The sequence below is a fragment of the Lagopus muta genome, chromosome 14 (assembly GCF_023343835.1).
Source record: "Lagopus muta isolate bLagMut1 chromosome 14, bLagMut1 primary, whole genome shotgun sequence".
Taxonomy (NCBI): Eukaryota; Metazoa; Chordata; class Aves; order Galliformes; family Phasianidae; genus Lagopus; species Lagopus muta.
This window is the reverse complement of record NC_064446.1, coordinates 2,282,414-2,310,226: the sequence shown is the minus strand read 5'-3', so window position 1 is coordinate 2,310,226 and position 27,813 is coordinate 2,282,414. Positions and strand designations below refer to the sequence as shown.

General features: G+C 48.1%; 1 protein-coding gene across 6 annotated transcripts in view; it reads right to left on the bottom strand.

Annotated features, from left to right (window-relative positions):
- SIL1 (SIL1 nucleotide exchange factor) overlaps positions 1-27,813 on the bottom strand; it is a 90,485-nt gene that overhangs the window by 27,704 nt on the left and 34,968 nt on the right. For all 6 annotated transcript variants that reach the window (XM_048961088.1, XM_048961092.1, XM_048961089.1 and 3 more), the window contains 4 exons: positions 12,341-12,461; positions 10,648-10,744; positions 8,271-8,462; positions 3,672-3,793 (listed from right to left, as the gene is read on the bottom strand). In XM_048961088.1, coding sequence (XP_048817045.1) covers positions 3,672-3,793; positions 8,271-8,462; positions 10,648-10,744; positions 12,341-12,461 — 532 coding nt within the window. The remainder of the gene's footprint in view (positions 1-3,671; positions 3,794-8,270; positions 8,463-10,647; positions 10,745-12,340; positions 12,462-27,813) is intronic.

Here is a 27,813-nt window from a genome sequence, read left to right as displayed (position 1 = left end):
TTTTTAAAAATTGAGGTTTTAATCACAAACATAATCCTTCCTGCCTAACATTTCCAGCCTTGTGAAACATCTAGATACAAATTGCAGAGGCCTGGCTGCGCTGCAAACAAAGGAAGATGCTGCCTGTAAATAGCTTAGAGGACATCAGAAGACACTTCTCTCATCAGCAATCTTTTTAGCTTAATATAGCTCCTCTTTGCATAAAACATTGACATTTTTGCAATGTTTGGACCCAGTGGTGCAAATGCTGATTGTCACCCGCAGACACTGGAGCGTACCTTCAGAAATAAGCAAGAACGTTTTACAGACAGTAGTTTCACTTGCCTCCAAAATGCCGTATCTTAATATTTCATACTTTATATATATTTAAATGTTACTACCACTGGATAAACGCTAACGTGCTTTTATGCTAATGCAATCACTGAAAATCCAGATAATGCTGTGTATTGGCATATTCTGTTAGTGAATTATGGATACCTAAATGTACAATCCCACATGCCTGGCAATTATTTTTGTTAGCGCATTTAACTTTTATTTGCAATCAGAGCACTTGAGGATTGTTGAAATGAAGTTTACTTTTGTAAACTGCTGAATGGAAAACATTTTGTTAAAGGTTTAAGAACAGTGAGACTGCGATGAGGTTGCAGAGTTGCAATAAGGGCAGCGCTCAGAGAGCTCTGCCAGATGGAACGATGTTTGATTTGGTCACAAACGCGGCCATTAAACCCCAAATGTCAAAAATGAAGGACGTATAAGAGAAACAAGAGATGAAACTGTGATTTCTTTCATATCAGATCACCCTCTTCCAAGAGGGAGGCTCACAAACAGAGGCAGATGGATACCTGAAAGACAGCATCCGCCCCAGCAACACCCAGGCAAGCAGACTCTGTGAGCCCTTGCTCTGGGAGCCAGACTCCTCTGTGCTAAGGTTGCTTTTCAAGCAAGGAGCAGAAATCTTGAATTGCCCCTGCTGTGCCCTCTGCTTCCTCCTTCCTTTGCTGATTCAGTATCTTGCACAGGTACACGGCCTGAAGGCTCCAGTTGCTGATACCTGAAAACCATTCTCTTCCAACTGGGTTTTCAGCTCTGAGCCAGAACTCAGCTGGGCTGCAGGCCGGCAGCTCCGGTGACAGCCTGAGGCAGCACTGCCACCCATCCTACAGCAGCAATCCACAGTGAAACCATGACCAAAGCAAGGGGAGAAATCTCCAACTCCTGCTCAGCCTGCAGCAGGTCACTCAGCAGTGAGAAAGTTCCAAGTGTGGGGACAGAAAGCAGGGTTTTGGTTTTAGACTGTGAACTTGGGAAATCACTGGACTCTGTATGAGAGCACGGCTGCTCTCCGTGCAGCAGAGCAAGACCAGGGTGATGCACCTGGCTGCTCCATCCCTCACCGGCTTCACACCCACTCCTACCTGAACAGTCAGAGACAAAGAATGCCTCAAGAACACCTGAATACTGTTTTTTCTTTTACAGCTTCTGGCTCCGACTCAGACTGGGCTGAGACTGCTCAGAGCCCTGTGGTTTTTTGGGGCATAACACAGCCTTGCCTATTCATGATTGCACAGGTAAAGCTCCCTCCTCCAGGTTCAGCTACAGAAGGAGCTCCAGCTACCCCAGGCTGGCTGAGGAGCTGCTACAATCACAATCCAGTTTTGGGGGGGAAGGTTTGCTTAGCTTGAAACCTCTGTCCTGAGCCAAGCTAGCTGCTCTGGTAGGTGGCCAAACAGCCGCCAGGTGGTTGTGAGCAGGAGACTGCTGCCTCTTCAGTGCCCAGACATCCAGCACAGGACTTGGTACCAGCACGTGAGCACAGCTCACAGCCCCACAGCCCAGCATGCTGCACCTCCAGGCACTTCAAGAACATTCCTACAGCCTGACTGAGCCCATTAGGAACAACTCTGTGGGAAAGAAATAAATAACAACCCCTTCGAAGAACAAAACACAACCAAAAATGTGTGGCGTTAAGTACTTGAAATGCCCCTGGCAGCAAAAACAGAGCACAGAGTAACCTGAGAAAATGTATGAACAAACAAATTAAGCAGCTAGCACAAAGCAGATGAGTTGGCATGTAGGTGTCTACTGAGAAAGCTTAAGCACAGCACAGCAAGGAGAAAAAAGCAAACTCAAAACCCAGGCATAATATTTCCTCACATTTTGGAACTGAGCTCTCAGACAGTGCTTCATCTGAACCACTAGAAATTACCATCTGTCAGAATATCCTTTAAAGAAAAAAGGCTTAAAAGTTTCCAAAGTTATATTTTCACATTGTCACGTTAGAAAAGTACAGTTTCTGTCCAAAGAAAAGCATCTCCAATTGAGGAACACCAAGCAAAGCATTAGTTTAGTCAGCCACTGCTGCATGCTCATATCATCAGACAATTAATTTCTCGAGTCCTGATAGTGTCACATTAGCTAAGTCAGGGAAGACAGGATTCAATAGTCCCTTTTTATTTCGTAGGTTTTCTTTAAATGTTTCCAGAGCCCCTGCATGACTTTCTCTTTATGAAACATAATTAAACATCCACATGCCATTAAAGATCCTACGGAAAAGATGATAACGTTGTTTCAAATATAAATGTGTGCTGGCATAGGAAGAGCAGGTCTGCATTTCTGAAGTGAAGGAATGAATCTTATTGTGATCAGTGAGTCAAAGCTCTGCTTCGAACCACGAGCTGGATCGTTTCCTGGTGTAAATCAGGGCACCTGCTCTGTCACTGAAGCCACATTACTTTACACACGCTGTAGACCAATTGCAATGTATGTAAGATTGCAAAAGAAATGTAGATCTGTAGACTATATATTAGAGTAAGCGATAAATAATTCCTAACGGTGGAGAAAGTGACCATATTTTCAGGCATAAAAATAGGCAGATACAATAGCCCTGACTTTCAATCTTCAGTCTGAGCTTCTGACCTTGAAGTTTGGGTCCATCCAATGCATTTCTGAAGTCTCAGCTGAATGCACAACACATACATGCACAGGACAAAGCCCAGAGAGCCATCAAACCAAACGAGTGCCAACACAGCCCCTTCTGCCCATGTGGCATGCCTGAGTGACACAGATTCCCAGCTGGCACCAGGCAGCCTGGGCAGCTCCTTTGGGCAACAGCCATCCTGTAGTGAATCACAAGCATCCTCCAGATCAATCTGTAACGCTGTGCCTAATTGAAACCCTTCAGGTTATGCCTGTAGGTCAGAGGCAAGCGTCCCCAGGGCTAAAAACCTTCAGAGACCATGAGAATTGCTATGTTTCTGAAATTAGCATCTCACTGTCCTAAAGCAGCCTAGGAGCAAGGAATAGGAGGGAGAAAGGAGTTCTCTGGGCAATCATAACTGCATCGTCCTTGAAATCTTCCCTCTCAAAAGGCTGCTAAGGGGAAAGGAGGAGAGGCAGCATTATTCCCCTTGGATTGTGCAAAAATGAGGAGTTCAGTGAAAAAAATGATCAGTTTCCATGCTGAATTACTTCTGGCTAAGTCTAATGAGCAGGGTGAGGATGCACTGAAGAGAAGCCCAGGGGAAGCGAAGGGCTGCAAGGAAAAGGCTGGGTCAGGGAAGAGGAAAGTTGGGCGCCGCAGGAGGAGAAAAGTTGCCAGCTCTGGCTATTGAAAATAAACCAGAAGGCCGAGGACAAGCACCTGGCACACCTGGTCTGGGGGCAGAGCTCACCTGGAGAGCGCAGCTCCCAGCACAAAGGCAGCGTGCTCCTTCAGGACAGCCTCTGTGCTGTTCAGGCCCTCGATCACCAGCCGCAGTCCGCCCATGGACAGGAAATCCTTCGCGTTGTCCACCTGGGAGAGAGCAGATCCCTGTCAGCACGGAACGGCTGCAGGCCTTGAGACCCAATTCAGCAGTTCTTCAGGAGCTCCTTGCTTCAGAAAGAGCATCTTCTCCCCGGCCCTCCCCATCTCATCAGCTCTGTGCTTCAAAAGCAACGCTAGGAAAACAGAGCAATCGTGGCGGCTGGTTCATGCAATGCTGCCGGTGAGCGACGGACGTCACGCGTGCGCTGACAGGTGGCTATTATCCAATGCAGAGGCATTGCTGACACTTGGATCAGCTATCCAAACTTCCCTCAGCACGTGCTTTGGAGTGCAGGAAACCTGGCCGTGGCAGAAGAAAAAATTCTCAGCTCGCTCCCCTGAGCGGCCATTACTGGAACCCAGGGAATCATCTGTTTTGCAAACGCAATTAATTAATTAATGCTCTAATTGTAGCACCAGGAGTTACAAATGTCTAAGAGCCTATCAGCAGCTGCATGGCTGTTCCAGGCGTTTTTCATGACCACGATCAGAACTTCCACACAGATGTGAACAGCAAGCAGGCAGCCCCTGTTCGGGAGCGCCAGCAAGGAGCTTCTCCCTGGGGCAGCCCATACAATGATTTTTCTAAATCCGACAATATTGGACTAAGTGCCACTAGGGAAAACTCTAAACGTTAGTGGGAATTCCTCCAGGAAATTCATCGGTCTCTGACTTGAAGGAGACGTGGGGCAAACCAGACAAAAATCACAGCGGACATCTGTTCTTAGGGAGGAAATTAAAAAGGGCTCTGGGTGGTTTGCAAACAAAAGTCAGAGAAACAGAGCCAAGTGCTTCCAGTACAAAATTCAGTCCAAAGTCAAATCGATGCGTTTTGGTTTTAAAGGCTTCTTTTTGCAGCTTAAAAGGAAACGTCTGACAAATCTGCCGAATTGCTCGTGCAAAAAACTTCTTTTGTGAAAGACACAAAGACAACAGCGTCATGTTGGTGGACGCAAAAAGAACATAAAAATTAGAATAACTGCTCCAAATGACCTCCTCATTTCAGTGAGAGCGCTGAGCTGACAGAGTAGGACAGAATAAACACTGCATACCGCTTCCATGTTCCCTCTTAGCTGACAGTTCCTTCGTGCTCAGCTTTATTTTTATCTTGACCGTGTGCCTTCACCAAAATTGGCCGTACGTCAGACACTTCAGGTACCCAAGAGAACGAAGAAACTATTGAGCTTTACGTCCTACAAGACTTTACAAGCACAAGCTGGGGAGCTACAGCTCGTCCGTTCTCCCCACTCACACAATAGCTGCCAATTGCTGCCCAGCTGCGAAGCTGCCAACAGAAAGCCCATCTCTGTGGGTTTGCTGCAGCTCATTCAGGACTTGCAGCAGCTGTTTGATCCCTTCAGATCCTACTTTTAACTGACCCTATAGGCTGGATCTGCCAGACCTCTTACTTTTCTGCAGGACCATCTTTGTCTACAAAGAAACCTGTACAGCAAACCAAATTCACCCACTGGCGGGGGCTTTGATGGCTCCAACTGTAAGAACCTGGAAGCTGTTTTAAGGCCAGAATTGGACATTTCCTTCTGCTCAGGAGGGAACAGACTCACTCTAACAGCCCAGAAAGTTTGCATCCAGCAGCAGCTGGGATAAATCCAACCACTGTGGCATCCTCACTGAGAGCAGAGTCCTGCGGGGCAGCTCTCCTGCCAGCCACAGAGCTCTGCCACAGCATACTAATTGTGCTGCAAAGCTTATTTGGAAGATGCATTCCTTTTTCAGCACCATCCTTTTCTTCTCTGGAGTATCTCCAGAGTGGAGTGGAGCTCCTTCCTCACCACTGAGAAAAGGAACACCAAAAACCACAACAGAAGTCCCAAACCCCACAGCTCGGAGGCGCTGACCTCTCTGGGGAGCGGAGGCTGCTGAGAGGCACTTTGCCTCGCTTCAGCCCACTGAAAACAGCACGAAGAAAGGCAAAGATCAAAAGAGCTCTTGACTAAAGTACACAGGCAAGGATGGAGAGGAGAGGGATGGGGGAAAAACAAATATGACAGCAGTTACTCAGGGAACGCCTTCAAATTGGAAGAGAAAGAAACTAGGGAGGGGAGATGAGAGAAAAAATGTTGGAGAATAAGAGCGAGGAAAAGCTGTATGTCAACCATCTGCAATGGAGAGGAAATTAGCAACGAGAAATGGTGTAGCATGTCAGAGGAGGGAAAGGAGAAAGATAAGGAGAGTAAATAATTGAGAGAAAGAGCCTGCAAAGCATGGAGCCGGGCTTGGCTCCACACACTGCTGTGCAAGCACCGTGAACTCTGTTTATAAATGAGTTATGCTCTGGCCTCTTCACATTTGCATTTGGTTTTTATGCATCACAGATAACCTAGCAAGCCAATCCTTCCTCCAAGATGGGCTCCCAAACATGCCAACTTGAATCCTGACTGATGAGAAGCAAAGCACAGCTGGCAACCCAAACCTCAGCAAGTACGGAGCCCTCGGGCCAGCACTCGGGACAAGGAACTCAGCCCCTGCCTGCAGTTCTCCTCACGGTGAGTCAGGCCCAGGATGCCCAGGACCGCGCTGTGAGCAGGACGTGATCCTTAGGGCACAATGTGTGCTGCCTCACAGGCGCTCTGGGAGATGAGCAGTCAGCACAGCGGCAGCAGGTTGCCCCGCTCTCTGCCTGTGCCCCAGGCTGCCGCCCCGGGCCTCCAGCAGCACAGCTCTGCAGAGGGCTCCCGGCCGTGGGTCAGCCTGCTGGAATGCGGCGCGGGCGGATCTGGCTGCTGTTCAGTAATTACATTAAGCCAGTGCTGCTCAAGTCGGTACCGAGCGGAGATAACGTTCTGGTCCCTGGAAGAAGAAAGGGAAGGAAAAGCCATGCTGGCTTACAGACAAGTCATATTTCTTATCAGCTTCCTGCCTGATGAGAAGGTGCTGCCCAGCCATCTGCCCCAGCAGCGCAGGCACAGAGCGGCGTTGTGATCGATGCACAAAGGAGCCCTCTGTGCTCCGTGCCAGCTTCCCTGCCATTTCCCCTGTCTGACCCATTTGATGCTGGATGCGGTTCCCTTTGATGCTCTGGTCAGCCCCTGGCCAGGCAGCAGAGATCATTTTCCTGCTGCTCGTGATGCTCTGAAATCATTCACCCCAAGCAGGCGGGATTTTCTGCTGGAATAATCCAGAACACGATGTTGAAAAGCAAAGGATCCCAGTGTGTTTGGGGGCTGCTTCTTAGCATGCTGGCCTGATGCTCTGGCACCCTTAACCACAAGAATTAGCCCGAGTATAAATAAATACAAAGCTCTGAGGGTGCCCATTGTTCACACTTTTTCTCTGAGTCAGACAGATGCCGTCAGTGAAACAAAGGCACAGAGAACAAACAGCAAGGAAGCCTCTGCGTGTGCATGACTGAGATTCAATGTAGAAACACGAGACAAAGAGCCCTGGAAATAGCACTTCTATTAGATGGAGCATGGGACTCCATCCTCAGCAGCTCACTCCTTCAGCTAACTTCATTAAAAAAAAAAAAAAGTGTTTATTTTTAAATGAATGCCATTGCAGTGAAAGGTCTTGCACTGCTACGTCTCAAGAGTTCATATTCACCCTCAGAAATGCTGAAGTCAATGAGAGCGACTGCTCTCCCAGTCTGCTCCAGTTCTCCCAGTTGCTGGGCTCCAGTTCTCCCAGTTGCCCCCATCCTCCCCACAAGGCTGTGCACAGCCTCAGTGCTTGGACACGCAGCGGCCGACCACAAAGGAGGAGTGTGATATGCTCACAGCCTGCAGCAAACCAAAGCTGAAAACGTGTGAGCATAGAGCACACAAAGAGAGATCTGAGGGGGAAAAAGAAAATGTGAGTGCAAATTGAAGAAGACAGATTTCAGGAGATATTCAGCCTCACACACAGTTAATTAGCACGGCTCAGCTGATGCTCAGCAACTGGCCGTGTGCCTGAGCTTTCAGTCATTTTTGCCACCAGCCCAGCTCAGAGAGGCTCTGCAGACCATTTCTTTCCCATGCCAATATAAAACACAGGCCTTGGGTGTCTCTTGTCTTCCCTGGTACGAAGACATTCTCTGTCAGCTGGTGTAAGGGCACCTACCTGCAGCCACAGACACTTCCCATGGAAGGAGCGAGAAAATACTATTGCTTTCTTCTAGCAGCCACCACTAATGCTCACCCACAAAATTGCAGTTAAACCCATTTTCACAATATTAACACATATATAAAGAAAGAAAAAGAGGACAGGAAAAAAAGCCTGAGAACAGACAACAAATCAAGCAACACTAACCCCTAGGAAACTGCTTGCTACTGTTACGAGTGCTGATTTATTCAAACTCGGATAAAAAATAAGCCTGCAGTAGCCCTGCACTATCTGTTATTGTCCCAGGATTATGCTAATTAAGGAATTTATATTACCTGATACTGATAAGAAAAATAAAACCGCATTTATGATACCTTAGTCCCTGGATTTTACATGGTAGATACAAATGTGTTTTTGTTACCTGGTGAACATAATATTCAAGATCATAAAGCGCCGCTACTTTTTCATCCAGCGTGGAAGCAGAGCTGTTAAATTTGCTGATCAGTTTATCCATGATTTCATAATCCGTCTCCATCTTCACATTGAGCTTTTCAAACTCTTCCTTCAGTTGCTCTATGGGACGGAACTTCTTCCTTACTTCTTCCTCGTGGGCCTTCAAAGCAGGAGAAAACCAAATGAGAAGGCAGACGAAGTTTAGCACGCAAACCCAACCCAGGTGTCCAAGAGGAACCCAGCTGACTGGGGTTACACAGTGCGGTAGGGGGGGGCACCCTGGGAGAGGGAATGCTTGCACTGCGGATCTGGGCAGCTGCTTCTGCAGCCTGATGTACTGCCCTGCCTCACTGCAGGTCCCACCACACACAGGTCTCTGTCTGTGGACTGCACAGGGCAGCCTGGAACCCAGAGGCTCACAGAGCAGCACTGCACCATGCAGCACTTATCCAACCGAGTGCAGCACAAGCAGAGCAGCCTGTTAACTGTAAAACACCAGCACACATTCCCCAAGCAGCTTAGCCTGCACCTGTACACCTTTTCTACACCTTGTGAACCTTTCAAAACAACACTGAACACAGAGGTAACAAGCACTGCTGGTCCTCATTTGCCTGTATGGGGATGTTCTCAAGACCTGACTGCCCACAGCCCTGGGCAGGCTCCCCGACGTCGCAGCTGACCATGCTGAGCAGTGTGTTGCACAAAGGGAAGGCAGCTGAAGCACTGTGCCACGGGGTTCGTTCTAGGACAGCGGACATTGTGCAGCACTGCTTGTACAAACAGCACCCAGAGGGCTTTGAGGAACCAAGAGCAATGGAAGGGTGTGTGGCAGGGAAGGAGAAGGCTCTGCCAGAGATCTGAGCCCAGAGAGCTGCAGCATTGGTGACAGGAGGGGCAGAGCCTGCTGCTGCACACAGGACACAGAAAGCAGAGGGGACACACTGAAGGTGGGCTGCCCAAGAGCTGGGGAAAGCAAGAAACAGAAATGGAGGTAAAAGCAATCTAATGATGTACAATCTGCACTAATGATTGCCAGCCTAATCACTATAGGAACTGCACAGACACAGAGAATGCTATCCCAACTTCAGCCACACAAAAGAAATTGCTTTTGCAATAGCATATACAGGAACATGCTTGGTGTAACTCAATTTACTTTGACACAGTTACTTCAAGGATGAATTTGCTCCCTGCAGGAGAGATTTTAAATGGAGTACTTTAGGTCCATTAGATATAGCTGGTTTTAGCCCAGTTGCTGGGACAATAGCTATTCTAACAGGTTTTTCTAAAATATGGCTTATTTTCACATAATAGAGTGTCACTAATTTTTGCATTTAAATGACACTCATTTCAAGAAGTCCTGCTATCAGTAATGCTGGCTGCTGCATAAATAATCTTACAGTAAACAAAACACTGCCCTGATGCCAGATACAGGAGAAAAGATTTTCTGGACTCAAAGACTATTGCCTTGATTCCCACCTCGATTTTCCTTCAACTTCAAGGCAGCAGGAGGAGCTAGGGCTTAAGGAAATACTTGTAAGCAGAAAAGGAGAAAAAAGGCTTTGGTTAATGTGATGGATCATATATAATCCACCCATGCCATGCCAGTGGCTGCTCCTGTCCTAGGAACCAGCTCCAAGCAGCACACATATTCGGTTCGACTTCAGATCGTCTCCTCTCTGTAACCAAACAGGAAGTTTACAGCTTCTGTAGGCAAACTTCAGCCTGTGTTTCAGCACAGCCATCTGGTTTTCGACACCCAGGCATGAGATTGAAATCTTAAGCCATAAGATCCCTTCTAGATCCAGGCGTTCAGAGGATGCTACATCCAGTGGTTGCTCACCATCACTGAATTCAAAACAGAAGGGACCGAGCAGTATTTTCTGTACTTCCTCATTCTAATGAGGACAACAAACAGCATGTAACTTCCTTTACAAACATCCCCACACTGAGATTCATTCCACTTTGGGGGTTTGCAGACATCTTTGTGAACTAAGTGGCTGTTGAACAAATAAATCAAAACAATGGATAAAAATACAATGCAAACAATGGAAAGGAAATGAGTACATGGGTTCACATAAGTGTTTGCAAGTAATGTTTCTGCATTATTAATTCAGGTCTAATCACAATAGTACCCAAAGAGAAAACTCTCAGGGTTCAGTCATCTCACTGACTGCACCAGCTCTGGGTTCCCAGCAAAGATCTCACAATTTCACATCAGCAGTGGCACGCCAAGAATGACAGCAAGAAATGTGGTGGCTTGCTTTAACCATCATATTTCCAAGAAATGCTACATAGTGCATTTGCATCAGCAGACCGTGCTTTGCTTTAGAAACAACTGTCCTTACCATTCTTTCTGCCTTCTCACTTTCCTTCATTTTAGCCAATGCCTTTTTGAGCTCCTGGGATGTGAAAGAATTTGTGTCAATATCCATCCTGTTCAGCCTTGCAGAGGAAACAACAACAACAGAAAAAAGCATTAAACGAGTGAACAATTTTATCTGTACTATTTGCACCGTAATATATCAGCACAGAATAACACCAGGGGAAAAGAGCTACGAGCACCAGATTACATGCATCTCACTTAAAACTGGAAAAACGCCACACTCGACAAAGGATCAGTCCCAGTGCTGCATTCTGTGTGTGGTTTGCTGACACCTCACCCTGACAATCACAAAAGGCTTTAGAACCTGCTGACCTCAAATCTCAGGTCCTAACGCAGTAAATATTGCTAATTAAAAATGCTTCTGCTTTCATGTAGGAATACAGAAAAACAGAAAGCGTTTCAGAACTTAAGAAAAGATGGAAAAGGACCACTGTGTCACTAGAAGATTACTAAGAACTTGCAAGCTTTAACATGGAGATCTACAGCTGAAGTTATGCTCTTCATCACACACAGCGTTCCACACAGGGTGAGTCCAACCAGAAGTTCCTCAGAAATGTTAAAAAACAAAGAAACAAAAACGACACTGCGTTGTTCTTTACATGGACCTCGTTGGTTCAGGGAACTTATCTGAGCCATAGACACCTGCACAGGAAAAAAGGAAAGTCAGTCGTTGAGGCATCAGGAAGCGTATGAGCTTCTTTGTACCGCAAACTAGAGAAGTGCCATCTGCAATGGCAAATGCAATGGCAAACCCCTGTGCTTCAGGGAAGAAAATTCCTCTTAGTAACTGAACCTGACTTTATTAAAGGAAAAGGGAAAAGCCAGCACGAGAGAAACTTTGGACATCAGTCTGGGCGCAGGGAAAGCTGTGTGATCTAAGGAGCCCATCAGCAATAACTTGTGTAAATGTACTGGGCTCAGGTCAACACAAATGAAGCCCCTACAGCTGCTCCGATGCTTTCAGATAAGATTTCAAAGGACTAAATCTAATGCAGAGATGCCACACTGCAAATGTAGCTTTGGCATGGTAGAATGACCAAAGGAAAGACCTCTGAGATCATTCAGTCCAACCACTCACCTCTCACCAATAGCTCCCACTGAACCCTTGTCCCTCAGGACAACACTGAAATGTTTCTTGACCACCTCCAGGGACAGAGACCCCACCAGCTCCCTGGGCAGCCTGTGCCAGTGCACGACCACTCTTTTGGAGAAGTATTTCCTAACGTCCAACCTGAACCTCCAGAGGTGCAGCATCAGGCCATTCCCTCTAGTCCTGTTGCTGTTACAGGGGAGAAGAGGCTCACCACAGCTCATCACAGCCTCCTTTTGGCAGCTGTGGAGAGCAGTCACACCTCTCCTGAGCCTCCTCTTGTCCAGACTAACAATCCCAGCTCCCTCAGCCACTCCTCATCGTGGCACAGGAAGCCACAAAGAAGTGCCTGTATATCACACTCAGCACTTCTACCCACCTTCCAAAGGAAACACAGAAGATGGGGGCCAGTTTTCTGCACTGCTGAACCCTTAAACCAGCAATTAGGTTTCCAGCAGAGACAGCGATTGAGTGTACCAGGGATCCTGGATGCTAATAAAAGACATGAAACCACAGTTCCTCCAGATCTGTGCAGCAAGAAGACAGGAGCTTTGTGTCACTGTACCTTTTTCTCCTTCTCTCTTCTCTTGTGTCACTTTTCCCACTTTCACTGTCTGGAAGCCGGGCTTCTCTCTCTCCTGTCTGCAGATTTAACCGAACGTGTGACCCCGCAGGAACAGCTTGACCTATAAACAAGAAGGAGGTTGTTTTAGGCCACGTGCACTATTGCAGGTCTGTATACAAAGAGCTGGAGTCAAATGCTCCTGCTCCAAAGAGCCACACAGAAACCCCCATCCTGCACTGCAGAGACAGCAAGTCGCTCAGTGCTGAGCACTCAACCCTCCTGCAACAGCCTTGTGAAACAGGTGCTGCTTCAACCCTGCAGAAATGCCACACTGACCTTACATGCCAGTTCCTAAGCAAGCATTAAAAAACCTACGTCAGGAGTGAATTCTGAGACTGTTTGGAGAGAGGGGAATAGAGTGCTGAATAAAACGCAGCTGCCAAAATGAAATCAAAGCGCACATCTGAGTACAGCCTGGTGGGCTGAATATCAAGCGTACTGATGTGAGGTTGTGTTGGTTTGGAAATATTGTATTAAAAGGAATAACTGATCACTGCTACCTGCCAACAAAAATACACGGAATACATTAAGCTTTGCTTTTAAATGCACAAAAGATGGGAAATTCAGAGTACTTTTCTTGGTCACAATTCAGCACAAACACGTCATGATGGCCAGCTGTTGCACACGGATGGACAGAGAGCAACGTTTGGTTGCTTCCTCTTCCATTTTGTTTCCTCTCCATTTAATGGAAGAAGTTTGCCTGCTTAAGAAAGCAGGATCGCAGCTGAAGGAACATGGAGATCTCAGCTGCACATACCCAGAAGCACACAAACAGACACACAGCTGCTCATTGGCTTCTCCACATGGATTTCCTCCTTGTCTTTCCTTTGTTTCCTAAGATGATGTCTAGAATAAAACAACTCAGCATGGAGGAGACAGGTAGTGTCTCCTATCAAAGGGAAGTGAAGACAAGGATAATTATTTTGTACAATAAATGCATGTTCTCATACATAAAATCCTCTAATCTAGGGAATCAACAGATTGATCCCTCCTATTGAAGACCAAAGAGACATTTCACTGATCAAAGGATGCAGCGCTTCCTACTTAAGACTGTAACGTTTGTCACAATTCAGACAAAAACATTTCAAAGCCTAAAGCCATGCAGCAGGTACAAACACACTCACAAAACCCAGGGAAATCCAGTTTGGAGGATTTCTGAGTGCATTTCTCTCTACCACATCCTTTCGACGTTGCCTTGGTTTGATACACAGAGGGATTGACGTGATTATCTGTGTTAACTATGTGAGCCCGGGCCATTTGGCCTGCCCTGCACACAGCCCGCAGGAGAGCCTCGTAGCCCAACCACTCCACTGCTCCTTGACCTGTTACACATGGGAGCCTCTGCCAAGAGAGGAGCACCTGTCCACTTCCCAGAGGTCAGCAATGTGCTGTGATAGCTGAGTGTTCCCTGCGCAGCCGGGCTGCGATGGCCAACAAGGAGCTTGTAAGGGCTGCTCCTCCTCTGTGTTTCAAGAGGCATCGAGGCAGGGGACCGCTGGCAAGAGAAAGATGTGTTCAGTGGCTTCACGTGTCGAATATGCAGGATGCCTGCCTCCTCCAAGGACACGACCACCACTTAGCCAAGGAGACAGCGAGGGAAAAGCCGGGTCCTTCCCAGCAGCAGGTGAGCAGCTCTCCTCGCCGGGTCAAAAAGCACTCGGGCAGCCCAGGCTGCAACCACAGCACCTGCTCAAGCAGTCCCTGATTTGTCAAATGCAGCCAGAAATAAATGTCCCTCTTACAACAGTACAGTGTATTCTGGCTTTCATGTTGCTGGTGCATCTGGCCACATTAGTTCACGCTGTTGCCAGGGGAGAGGAACAAGGCTGACGGGCTTTACTTAAAAGAAACATAAAAAGGCAAAGCAATGGAGCAGCCTCCAGTAGGGCTGCCTGACTCCCATGTGACCAGTCCTCCCAGTTTCTATTTTGAGCGAGCAGTAAATAAAAGAGAATCTGAACCCCAACGTGCACGAGCTCACAAACTCAGCACAACTGAATTAAGGACGCTGCCATCAGAGAAGACACAAACCTTTCCACTTCTGCTTCTTTCCACTGTCCTAAACGAGATTTGACTAAGACTGTCCAAAGCCCAGAGCAGAAATCTCAGCTCTGATGTATCTAAACGGCATTTATTGCTGCAGGAGTTTCTTCTTGCCACTGTGCGCAGCAGCACAGGTTCATGCAACAGCAGGACAAACATATTGCCTTATTAAATAAAGCAAGAAAGACAACTCTGCTTGCAGTGAAAAGATCTGTGCAGTCACGTAAAATATTCCAGATGTTTGAGGCAGGGTGAGGGCTGCAGCCTTGCTCAGTTTGGGATATTCCTGAGGGTCATTCACAAAGCATGTTTCAGGGTGCGCTGACTTCAACAATGTGATTAAAACTGATTTAAATTTGCAAGTTGGAAACCCTGCACGTTAATCTCACTGCAGCGCGTAGCTGCTAGACACTTCCCTCAAAAATAGTTGATTCTCTTTGATTCCTATAATTTGACAGTATTCAACAACTAGCAGCACGCACCGGAGCTATACATATGTAAGCAATTACACAGCTTAACATTCTGTTGATACAGAATCATATTCTTAATAGCTTTTTTTTCCTAGAGGAATTCATTTTTACTTATTGTTTGTATTAAGTTGCATTTGGGAACCAAAGCTCAATTAAAAAGAGTAACAACAATTTTATATGTAAGTGATTTTCTGCCCTTATTTTCTCCTTGATGCCTCTGAAAAAGAAAAGCTTACCCAAACAGGTGTGTGTCACACACTTGCACGCACAACCGCGCCGTTCCTCACCTTCCAGCGACCTCAGACTCCTCCAGCTCTACCCCTTGTCCCATCCCATGCCTGCTTCCCCACGCAGGGATGAAGGCTTTCCACGTCATCAACACCTCTGCTCAGATTCACCCAACCAGGGAGCGGTTGCTCACGCTGCCAACACCCCGCTTTGGACGTGCAGAAAAGGCCGGACTCACCCAGGGAGGAATGCAGCCAACCCTCCCCCCACATCCACATCCTGCACACCTCACACAAAGCCCAGCTGCATGGCTTGGCTCTGCTCCACCTGTCCAGGGACCACCAGTGCACAGAAGCCCCCTGCGGCCCCGTATCAACGAGCGCCAGGCAGGAGCTGGGTGCCATGCTGGGTCCCCAAGCTCTTAGCGACGCGCTAGCATTCCTCAGACACGGATGTGTCCTGTCTGTCTTCAAAGTTGCTTAAAGTGACACCGAGGAAGGATTTAATTTATAGCCCTACTCTTTTAATCTTGGTCAGCCAGATTTTTTCAGACATCCGTTTATTTCTCCTTATAATATATTAGATGGAGGAACCACACTGGAGTCAGCTTCAAGACAGCAACTCACTCTCAGGGGTTCTGCTGACATTTATAAACTGATCTTATTTCTCTTGTGTGTTTTATGTTATCAGCTAAACCTGTCGGCTTAAATTATTGCCTTGTAACCAAATCACAGTTATCTAGTATTCTGTTATGTGTACGTTTCTGAAGCTCTGTACCTATATCAAGTTCTGCAGGGGCTGAAAACAAGACTATAAGCAAATAAACAAATGGAAAACATAACACACTTCTATCGCATACGCTGCTAGGGGAAGAATCAGGCACAGCATATGCAGAGTAACTGAAAGCAGAGGGCTGCTGTGCAGGAGATCTGTCACATAACAAGACACAGGTAAGCTCATCACTACGTTCCCAGACAGGGATGAAATGCCAACTGCGTGTCCTCACTGGGCAAGGAAGGCACAGTCCTGTCCAGCACCTTTCCAGTGCAGTGCTTCGTACAGGGCTGGCCATGGCTGGCCTCTGGTTTTGCCCCTCTGCACAGGGACAAGGCACAGCCAGACTCAAACAACAATAAGCAGGCATGACAAATAACAGGGGAAGTTCTGCAGCACACGTATACAAATAAACCTCACAGAGAAATCTGTAACCTGTCTCTGAGTTTCCCCATCTCCACCGGAGCAGCGCTCCACAGACCTGCCCAGCAGTGGAGCTCCACTCCATTCCTGCAGCAGGCAGCTGCTCTGGGTTGGCTTCTGCTCCACTCCATTCCTGCAGGCAGGAGCAGGGCGCTCAGCATCCCGAGCAGCCCCTGGCCCCGCTCCTCCCTTCTGCCTGCTCTCTTCCCAAGTAAGTACCCTCATTTACCACTGGGAAAAAAAAGAAAAAAAAAAGAGAGAGAGTGTGTGTGCGTGAAAACAAACCACCAAGTCAGTAACTGGCTCCGCAGCTTTTAGAAATCACTTTGGTGTCTGAGAGTGCCACACAGCATCTACCTTTCTTTGCTCTTTGTTTCTTTCAGTGCAGAGGAGTGAGGGGATGGGACTTTCTGATATAGGCAACAAAAGAATCCACAAATTGATGCCTGAACTTTCCCAGCAAAGCAAACCGGCACTGCTGCAATTTTGAAAATAATAAGGCTGCACAAGGCTGGCAGAGCATCGCTGAGAAGCTATCTGATAATCCTTCATCTCTTCCTTTAAAAATAATGATTAAAAAGCACAGGGAGACAAATCCTCAGAAGCAGAACAGCTCCACTCCACTGTGGTCCAGGAGCCAGCAGCACCATGGCAGGCGTGGAGGAGATGCTGGGGAATTCTGGCAGCCTCTGAAGCTCTGAAGTGCTGGAAGCAGCCAGCAGCAATACCAGGATCAGCCCCTGGGCTCCGACCAGCCCCACTGCAGCTCAGGTCACAAACAACCACTGCCTCTTTGGCACAGAGGACAGGGGACAGAGCCCAGGCAGCAGATGGAGACAGCTCTGCCCAGGCAACGCAGTGCCGATGCCCAGCACCTCCCAGCTGCGTGTCCCGCTGCGTGCTCTGCCTGCTGAGCAGGTGGGGGCTCACACGAGAGCCCTGTGAGCACGGTGCTGTCAGCCTGCTTCCCAGCCCGAGTGCTACGTCCAAAGAAAAGAAGAGGAAACCTTACTCTGGAGTGGTTTGGAGCACGCTTCAGCTCCAGACTCACTGGTTAGCAGTGGTGAGCACAGAGGCAGCCTGGGCTTTCTAAAGGCTGAGTCATAGCACTCCTTGGGCTGCTTGTTATTTCAAAATAGAACATTTTTACATACAAAAGGAAAAGAAGATGTGTAGCAGGCACAGGTCAAGAAGAGATGGATTACTGATGGGAAGAGAAAGCACAGAGCCTGAATCTCATTTTGCGATTTTCTGCCCTTCACTTTTTCTGCTTGTGGCCTTTTACATTAGTTCACTGTCCAGCACTCACAGGTTCTCCCAGTTCAGTGCCACCTGAAAAGGGAATTAATACTACACAGGTCACCTCCTGGGGGCAGGGTTCAGCAGCATCAGCCCCCAGCCCCTCAAAGCTCTCCACAGAAGCCATCCCAGGCATCTTCCGCTGCCCCTCATTTGCAGCACAGCAGTGAGGGAGCTCCTGCTCCAGCTCTCATGCTCGCCTATAATCATGAGCTTCTGTGAAGCTGGACCAAACACTCTGTTCAGGCACCACGGCCACTGTGTGTGCATTTCTTATTTCCAGTGATTCTGCTCTTCTGGGAAGTGGCAGCCTGTTGAAGCCTTTGTGAAGCCCTGTCCTACTCGCTGCCCATCCCTCCATGACTCTCAGCTCCGTGCAGTGACAGCAGGGGCTCTAGTACCTGCTGTAATTAAATAGAGAGAAAACTCCCTTTTATAATTACTGCATGCCTACAATGCTCACAGCCTATTTCTTTAACAAGTGCTTGTGGCATCTGCAGGAGTCACATCCCTTCCAGGGCTGCCTGGATGGCTGTTGGCTGCCTCTGTCTGCAAACGTCAAGTCCTCACAGTGTCAAGCTGCTCTTATCACCATTATTTTGTATTATTATTGCACCTGAGAGACCTCAGTATGAACAAAGAACCTGCTGTGCAAAGTACCTACAAGGACATAGAGACATCACTTGCTGGGATTACAGAGGAAAGCGCGAGAGAAGAACTTTGTCCTTATGGCATGTGCAAGCAGCAAATACCATTTCTCACAACCATTGCTATGAGCTCACATTACTGCGGAGTAAGGCTACAGAACTCACAGGTCTCAGATATTCAGCCTCTTCTTACTAAAGATGAATAAAACTAAATTGCTAAACTCTTCTAAATTGGGCAAACGTAGGATCCATGCGGTGTCCGGGGCATCGATACCCCACAGACTGTTGGAAGTGGGGCACTGCATCCCTTCACTCTTACCAGCTCTCAGCACAACTCAGACCACGTCTTCCAGGAATGCTGAAACTGATGAATTATCCAGAGGCTGAAGAAACAGTTAAAAAAAAAAATTAAAAAAAAAGCAAACACCAAACCACCACCAACAAAAAAAAAAACCAACAAGGATGTTTCACATAAAAGACTTAGTTGGTCCATTTATCTGACAAATCCTCTCCATAATACTCCAAGCTACACTAATAAACACCCTGCTATTCAGCCTGTCAAAATGGTGATGTCTAAATACAAAACCTTCTCCAGCACTGAATCTGTTCCACTCCGAGCAGGGACAGAGCCATCTGAATCTGTTCCCAGATCAATTCCCAGTGCTGCTGCTGGCAGCAAAGCCACCCCCAGGAAACCCCCAGAACTCCACTGACACATCCCAAAGCTCCACCATCCCTGCTCCTGCCCAGGCATCCTTTTGTGTCCCAAAGGAAACACCTTGCTCTCTGCTGAACCTGAGTCACACTCCTCAGGGCACAGGGAAAAAAGCCTTTTTCTATTGCGGTTTCTCATTTAGTGAGTCAGAATTCACTTACTGGTGCTTCCTGGGATGCTGCCTTCCTATGGCGGATGCCACAGAGTCCACTGCACAGATTTGGAGTGCTCAGGGCTCCGTAAAGCCAAGGTTATGGGGGGATGAGTGCCCACAGCAAACCCTGGGAGAACTTAATCTTTCCTGCATCATATGATTTTAATGTCAACAGCTTGCTTGCTGCAGTAATGATGATGTCTTTAAACACCATCCGTCAGGCCCACCGCTCAAACGCATGTTTATTTGGAAAAGGTTGCAAAGCTCCTCCTTTGTTTCAGTGCAGAGAGGTCTTCTCTGTAATTTGTTTCCCTCGCCATATATAATGAAAATGTTTTTAAAATCTCTTCAGAATCCAATCCCTCCCTCTGTGAATCAATCTGCAGCTAAAGGAGAACAGTGGCTTGCAAGGAAGGTGCTTTCCAATAGGTAATAGTTGGTCAGACACGTGAAAGCATCAGTTACATTTGGACACTCGGCTGGACCGCTGCTTATGACTGCCAATTTGAGCTGAGCCAGCGCTCTCCCACTGCACCACTATTTGTGCTCTCTGAATTGTGAGCACGCGCCGAGAGTCGGGTTATTCAGGCCCGCTGTGCCCCACAAGCACTGGGCTGCAGCTCCTGCCAAACCCACCTGCTGCCTCGGCCAGGAGAGCAAAATGAGCCAGCAGCCAGCCCAAAAACCCATCAAAACTCAAACACCTTGCAGCGGGAACGACTGCAGAGGACGAGAGCTGGCAGGCAGGCGTGGGGCAGGGAACAGCACGTCTGCCACTTGATGGGATGCTCAGATAGAGAGCGATGGCAGCGAGGGCGGAAGCGAGCGAGGAAGGCTCTCGGGTAAGGAGTGCTGGGAGTGCTCAGGGAGGACATATGGAGCCTCTCTGATGGGAGGCACTGCTGCAGCATCTGTTGATGTATCTGCTGCTGCCAGCACAGAAAAGCTTCGAATTGCAAGGAGCTCCTTGCAACAAGTGCTTCTGCCCTTCCACCTCCCTTTCTGCAAAGGATTCTCTCGTTTGCACTACGACAGCAGATAATACACCAGGAAGAAAAAAAAAGTCGTAGCACGAAGGAAGCATGCTGGCAAAAACATATGGTCTCGCTTTATAAGCAAAACCTTATCCCCAGCTTTGAGCCAGCCATTTCTTACACACTACCCCACACCCCTGGTTACAGCATGATGCATGTGGCTTAGCAATTCAATACAAAGCACTTCATTTATTCTCTGTACTCATATCAGGCTCGATTCTGTGAATTGCAGCAGTACGGAGAGCAGCTTGCTCCAAAGCTCTGGGCAGCAAGAAGAAAGCAGGGATCGGAGGTCCCAGCCACGCTGGGCTCATTCTGGCTCTCCCGCTCCATGGGCACTGTGCTGAGCTGTGTCTCACCGTGTCGCTGAGTCAAAACCAAGCAGACCTGTTATTTACAAAAGCCAGTCATAAACCCTCGCCAGCTCACTATGTTATTTATTCCTAAACTACTTCATAATGTCACTGCAGCCTGTTAAATAACTGTCATCCCACAGGTGTATTTGTTATACTTGGAAGCCCATCTGGGATACTGCACACTTACCTACACTCAGAGAAGAAGGCAGAACGTAGGCAGACAAGGACAATGGGGATGACCAGGAGAACTGAGAATCTACATAAGGAAGTAAGAAAGATATTTATCCTGCCTAATTTAGGAATCTGGTAGATACTTTTTTCTGAGTCAGGCACCATTGGCTTCTTTACTGTGAAAGACATTAGCACCTCCAAAACATCAACAACTATGGCTGTCTTCATTATCTGCCCTACAGATGTAAAAGTCACTCTCAAAGAGCTTCCTTTTCTCTCTCCAGAAAGCACTGAGATGACCACGCACAGAAAACTGCCCTGAAACAACCTGGTAATGCATGGAAAGGAGCAGTTACTCCCTTAAAATCATACAACTGTTTGAGTTGGAAGGGAACTTCAAAGGTCATCTAGTCCAACTCCCCTGCAATGAACAGAGACATCTCCAACTAATCAGGTTGCTCAGAGCCTCGTCCAGCCTGACTTTGAGCGTACCCAGGGACAGAGCATCCACCCCATCTCGAAGCAGATGATGCTGCACACCTCAGACAGGTGTGAGTCATGGTATATTGACAGCACCTCGTGGGCCTCTCACATGAATCCCACAGCTTGCTGCAGCACAGCCAACACACACTGCACGACAACCAGGGCTGTGGCCAAGCAGACCACTGGCACCCGCTCCTGGGAGGAATAATCCAGCGGGACCAGCAGTGAGAAGCAGGGCCCTGAACAAGGCCATGATGAATCTGTGATACGAAAAGAGAAGCTGAAGTCTAAGATTCAGGGAGAGGAGCAGGGGCAAAGACAAACCAATAAAAGAAAGCCACCATGTTTTCCAAGGCTGAGAAGCTTGAGCAGGGGTCTTCATGACCAGCAATAAGTGGTGTCCGTTCCTGCACTCACCCTCTATGTAGACAAAGCACTCAAAGCTGAAACTGAAAAGGCAGACACAAATCCTCCCTGTGCATGGCTCCAGCTATCCCTGGGAGCGTTTCAGGACGTGCTGTACAGCTGGCAGAGCACACTGCTTGATGCCTGGGATTGCATCTCCACGAGATGTGTGTCAGCTGGCCCACCTCACGCTGCACGGCGCGGTCACAGTACAGCACAGCACCACTTCCACCAGGCCTACAGCATCCAGCAGAGCCAAGAGAGAGCAGGTCTGCAGACAGTTGGACAACATTTCCCCTGTTAAGTGCTGGAAGGTGCCTGATCCGAAGTGCCTGGCTGTGACGAGCAGAACATATCGAGTGCAACGCCTGCCAGCTCTGCTGCCAAGCCATAGTGAGAATGAATTTGAATAATAAAAGCTGGAATAAGAAGATGCCTTGGAGAGCGTGTTGGTATAGTGCTTTCCTAAGCTTCAATTTAAAGCCTCATTTCTACAGCTAATGCAGTCGTAAGGGACATTAGCCTAATTTTTGTCAGGAGAACTTGTCAACACTGCAGTATTTAAGACAGGCACTAAGGACTTGTTTTATCTCACAGATAGATCACCGAGAAAGAAAGTAGCTGTGCCATGCTTGGTTCACAGGAAAATAAATAGACATTCTTCCTGGGCCTCACTGGGAGATGCTGGGATTTGTGGGGGGTTTAAAGAACATGCACATCAGCGGCCTCACACTTTGGCCAGTGTGCAGTGCACTCCTGCAGCAGAAATCAGGTCCAAACCCACAAGAGGATTAGGTATGGGAACCCACAGGAACATACTTTAGACACCCAAAGACACAAAAGTCCTGTCCTTTCACTTCTGTATACATTATGTAAAACACGTCCTGAAGAGTCTACTCATGGTGCTCACTGCTGTAATCACAGATAGCTAGCAGACTGTAACTAGGGCTAGCAGTAGAGAATTGGCTTTGTCTCCTCAGCTGCTCAAGAAGGAAGTTAAAATGGAAATTGCCTGGCCTGATTTTGGGAGATGCTCCGTGAGTCAGCAGAAAGAGAAGAAGAGGGGCCATAACCTGTATCTTCAGAGGAAAAAAACATTTGCACGATCCTGCTCCCATCATAGCCCTGCTGATATCTTTGGCATCTGTCACAGTGCAGCCGCTCTGCGATAAAAACTGCAAGAGCCTTAATATATTCTAGTAAGCCAGCCCTGGAACACGCTCCCTTTGTGTGAGCAAGGCTGCTCCCACTCCAACAGACACTGTCCCTGCAAGCTGTCCTTGACATCCTGGCCTGCTCCTTTCCCCTTCAGCACCAAACTGGAGCTTTCTGAAATAGTTAACATGCTCGCACAAGCTCACAGCTTCATGCTTTCCATCCACCAGCCTCTGAGCTGCATTTGCAACAAGTCCAAGATAATAATGTTGGGGCCAAGGCAAAAAAGCTCATGTGAGACCTGCAGCTTCCTCAATGCAAAGACAAAATACCTTTTCATTTGCAGGAGTGATCTGGGGCTGCAGGCTGACAGGCAGGAGGACAGCTCTGCTCTGCTACAGATTCTGTGCTCGCAGAAGAGCTAAATCATTACGATGGCCAGAAACATCCCCTGGGAAGGAAATCCTCTCAAAGATAAATCAATAACTCAGTGTAATTTTAGCATGCAGCCAGGAGAATTTACATTGCCAGGAAGGCTGAGAGCTCTGTCACAGAGACGGAGCTGCAGCAGAGCTGAATGTCCTGCAGCGCTTCCCCAGGTGAGAACCCAGGCTCTGGGTCCTGGGCACAGCACTGCAAGCAGTCTGGACTCCGGTGTGCTGGCACTGCTGTGGTCCCAGAAGGACACAGCAGTGGGCAAAACGACGTGGCACAGCTAAAGTTCCCTGGAAGGAACCTACCTGCATCCCGGCTGCCCTCCTCCAGAGGCAGGCACAGCTGGCAGATGCTCCTGGGTCTCAGGGGTAAAAGCACGCAAACACAAAGCAGGATGTAAAAACACAGAGCACGGGGGAAGCATCACAGCCACTGCCTTTATCCCCTGGCTGGGGGTTACAGGGGCTCCTACCAGCAAGAGCATCTGCAAAATAAGGCGAGACAGTGATGCGCTGCAGAACACGCTGTGATTAATGAGACTGCAATTTAGGTAATTATATTAATGCAAAGTATGCTTGGACCAATAAGTTCAAGGAAACTAATGACACTTTACAGTGTGGTTCAACACCAAGCAGTAACTCTGGTGAAAAGAGTAGGGGAGGAAAAAAAAAAAAGGGCCCTAATTATTCAGTAGTTCTTCTCCTCACAGATTCTCAGGGTCAGCTTGGAGGAGAAGGTGGCCTGAATTATATTTTCGTTTCCAGAACATCAACAGAATCGTTAAGTAAGTTCCAGCAGCAAGGTCGAAGCCTGCCCACAGTTATGCATGCTGCCCCTCCTGCCTGCCAGCTCCAGCACACTGTCACCACCAGGAAGGTGTCAGGCTGACGGTGTCCTCTGTGAGCAGCTCTGAAACACACGCACCCTGTGATGTTCCTCTGGAGATGTGGCCGCTGTGCCACTGCCATCTTTTTCCTCCAGCTCCCAGCACAGAGGGATAAATTGCAACTAATTCCTTAGGAGCTAAAATGGTCTCTGTGAAGTGCAGGACTTGAACCTTACTGAAGATGATCTTGATGAGCAAACATTCCAGTCTATTCAGCAGCTATTTACTGCATACCCGTGCCACCTACATACTGCACGTCTCTGTAACCAAACCACCAGGCAGACATGCAGCCTGTGCTGCTGAAGCACTGAGGTGCTGGGACACCCACAAGCACCTGGGGAGCTCTGAGCAGGACTGCTCAGCATCCTGCTTCGTTTGAGGTTGCACGAACATGCGCCGTTCCACCCGCTCTCCTTCAGTCCCATCAAGCTCTCCCAGCAGATGTGCCCACACCCCCTCAGTGCTGACACATTCCAGGTGCCTCTATCTGCAAATCTGGCTCTACAGGAGCTCCAGATGTGCCCGTGTTTCCACTCTATTTCAGCAAGTCTTGGACTCTGCACCTCTAAAACGCCAAGGGCTGTCAGCAGAGCTGATCCAAAGGATTCACACCAGCATTGATCCAAAGAGCTGGAGAGGCAGTCTTATCATCCCAAACCCAAGTGTTACATTCTTTAGGCTCCCACAGCACACAACATGACATGCCCAAGGAGCAACAGCAGAACAATTCTGCAATGGCAACACAAAACCACACCAACACACCTCCACGCTCGGCACAAAACCAAACCTGATGGCAAAACCTGAGGCAGATGGTTCAGAGGTTCACCTCACGTTCAGAGGTGCAGTGCTCCGAGACTGCACTCACATGCTACCAGCAGGTAAAGCTCTCCAGCCAGCTACTGGGCTCAGCAGCATCACGAAACCTGCAAAAAGCCACCTCAGAGATGACTGGGAAGACATGTATAAAGAAATCTGTCACAGGGCAATTTGTGAGCACCCAAATGTCCTGCAACAAAATTAGAAATCAATAGCAAGAACCAGAAACCCTCAACCACACTTATATATAAAAATATAAAGAACACTTGTAACATTGATTTTTTTTTAAGTGTCTATGAGAAGACAGTTGCAAAAGAGTCTGAGAAAGCAAAGCAAAATGCCTGAGTTGAAGCCCTTTTTCTTAAAAAGACATTAATAATGGATTTTCAATGCAAGAAGAAAAACTGAAACCCACACCAAATTCTCCTGGTAATAACAGCTTTCTGCAAAGCCCAGCTATTAACGTAACAGGGACGTCCATCAATCAAGCACACAGAAAGTACTTCGAGAGCTAAAAAAGGAGCAAGCAAACATCTGCTTTTGGCAACTTAAATTTTGTCCTTAAATGCAAGGAACATAATAAATTATCACAAAGTTGGAATTGAACTCATTTTTTTTCCACCCTGGACAGCTAAGTGCTGAGCACAGGGGTAAAGGTACATAAACACAGCACTGCTGTGATTTGTGCCTGACAGAAAACTGGAGAAATAGGCATGATTTCATCTGTAGACTGAGCAACACTTGAAGAAAACCTGTGCTGTTCTCAACACCAACACAATGAGCTCCCAACAGCAAACAAGTGGCAATACCCACAGTGAGGTGACAGCGAGCGACTCTGAGCTAGCAGCTTCAGCTACTGCCTTTTGTACCTCTGCAAGTTCCTAGGAGCTCTTCTCGACTTCCAGACATCCTAAACCTGTCCAAGACTCTGTTTACGTGCTGAAACAACGTCAAGGTGGGATGAAAAGGCACCCAGGCTCGCTCCTAGATGACAGTCACATCCCTCCTCATTTCAGCTCTTTTCCAGTTCCTGCACAGTCCCCACAGGAAGCTGCAGGGATTAAGACAGAACTGCTGGCACCAAAGGCCTGTGTGCTCGCATCTCACAACGCTCCATGTTTCAGGCCCATCCTCCCAGACGAGAACTGCCTGACTGGGGCGTCAGCAGCAAACCTAACAGCTGCTGGATTGACACCAAAAAAATACAGTTGGAAACAAAGTAACGGAGGTGCTCCTGTGCCTCTGATACTTTCTTTCTTTAAACACCACTAGGCCAAAACAAGCAATGGAGCTAATGAGCAGAATTTACTGATTCATCTAGACGGAGCTGCAGGAAGCGCTGTAACTAAGTCTTAATGTATTCTGAAGAGTGACACTACAAAGTGACGTTACAGGAATCCGTATTTACCATCTCCCCATGCGTTCTGTATCCAAGGTGCTGTGTTACACTTAATAACAGTATTTCTCCCCAGCTGCCAGTGTTGCAAATCCTGCCTGACACCTGACAAGCTGATGGTTGGGGTCAACTCGTCCCCCCAGTACGTGTGTGCCTCCACTCAGTACAAAGAGTTGGCAGGGTGCAGAGGGATGAACTATAGAAACAGCAGTGCCCACATGACGCACAGGGGAATACAGAGCACTTTCTCATGTGCTGGCTCCACCGTGCTAACCACAATGCAGCAGAAGTGTCCTTTTCTCCCCCCTTCACAGGCAGGACCAATGCAGAGCACAGCAGCTGTCGTAGGGAGGTGCCTACAGCTTTGTGTGAGGGTCCTCAGCTCCGCTACCTCTGAGATGTGCCTCTCAGTGACTTCACATCCAGCTTTTAGATCTTGAACACAATGCCCTCAGTGCGGTCTCACAGAGAGTCTTGTTTTATCTGTTTGCGTAGCGTTCTTCAGTCTGAGAGAAAAATCACCTCTGCACTCAGGCTGTACGTGGCAGTGCCTTGGGTTGTGGATGGATGCTTGAGAAAAAAAGATGCTATCATCCAGCTGCTGTCTGCATCACCTGTACTGCAGCGCAGCCAAAAGAAATCAGGTAAACCATCTCTAGTCCAATTCAGGTTAAAAAGAAAACACACACCCACAAAACCACACCATAAATCAGTCTATAAGTACAGAAGAGACTGAACAGTGGAAACAGACTGTGTTTGACCTAAGCTGAGGACGTGTGTTGTAGCAAACAAAGGGGAGTGTGCACACTGGCTCCCTGCAGAGCAGTTGTATTAACGCCTTTCACAGACACAGCTGGACTTGGAAGAGCCTTGGCTTTTCCTCCTCCTCCCCTCCTGCCAGCAAACACAGGTTTTCCACAGGCAGGGTGAGGTAAGAGCTGCCCTCTGGCCGCAGCCTTGCTCTGCTCACGTTGCAGGACAGGTTCATTCTGCTGCAGAATGCAAGCCAAACTTTTGGAAAAGAGTAGTTAAGGAGAGCAAAGTAAGTAGGAAGGTGATAAAATGGGGCTTAGGATGAGAAAAGCGAAAAGCCTCTCGCCTCAACTTTCAGCCTAGCCTCCGGTCCCATGGGGCACCTTTATCCTGTGGTTCAGGCAGCTGGCTGCAGCCCTGCTCAGATCTACATCTCCCAGGTATTGTCTCAGCCATACTTTATGCAGCCCCACCTCAGGGGGGGTCTCACCAACTCTTCCCATGTTTGTTCCACGCAGGTTTCAGCCCACGTTTCAGGAAGGAACAACCAGCATCACCAGCAGGATTTGCAGCTCCCTGTGAAGCCCACCATGAGATCTTCTGTGGTAAGAAGGGTGCTGTCCTACAGAGGCACACGCTGGTAGAGGCTGCAAGATTGCCCAGCCCTGTTCAAGCAGGAACACATCAACTAGGCTGCCCAGAACTGCATCCAGTTGAGTTTTGAGCATGCCCAAGGATGGAGAATACACGACCTCTGCAGACAACCTGCT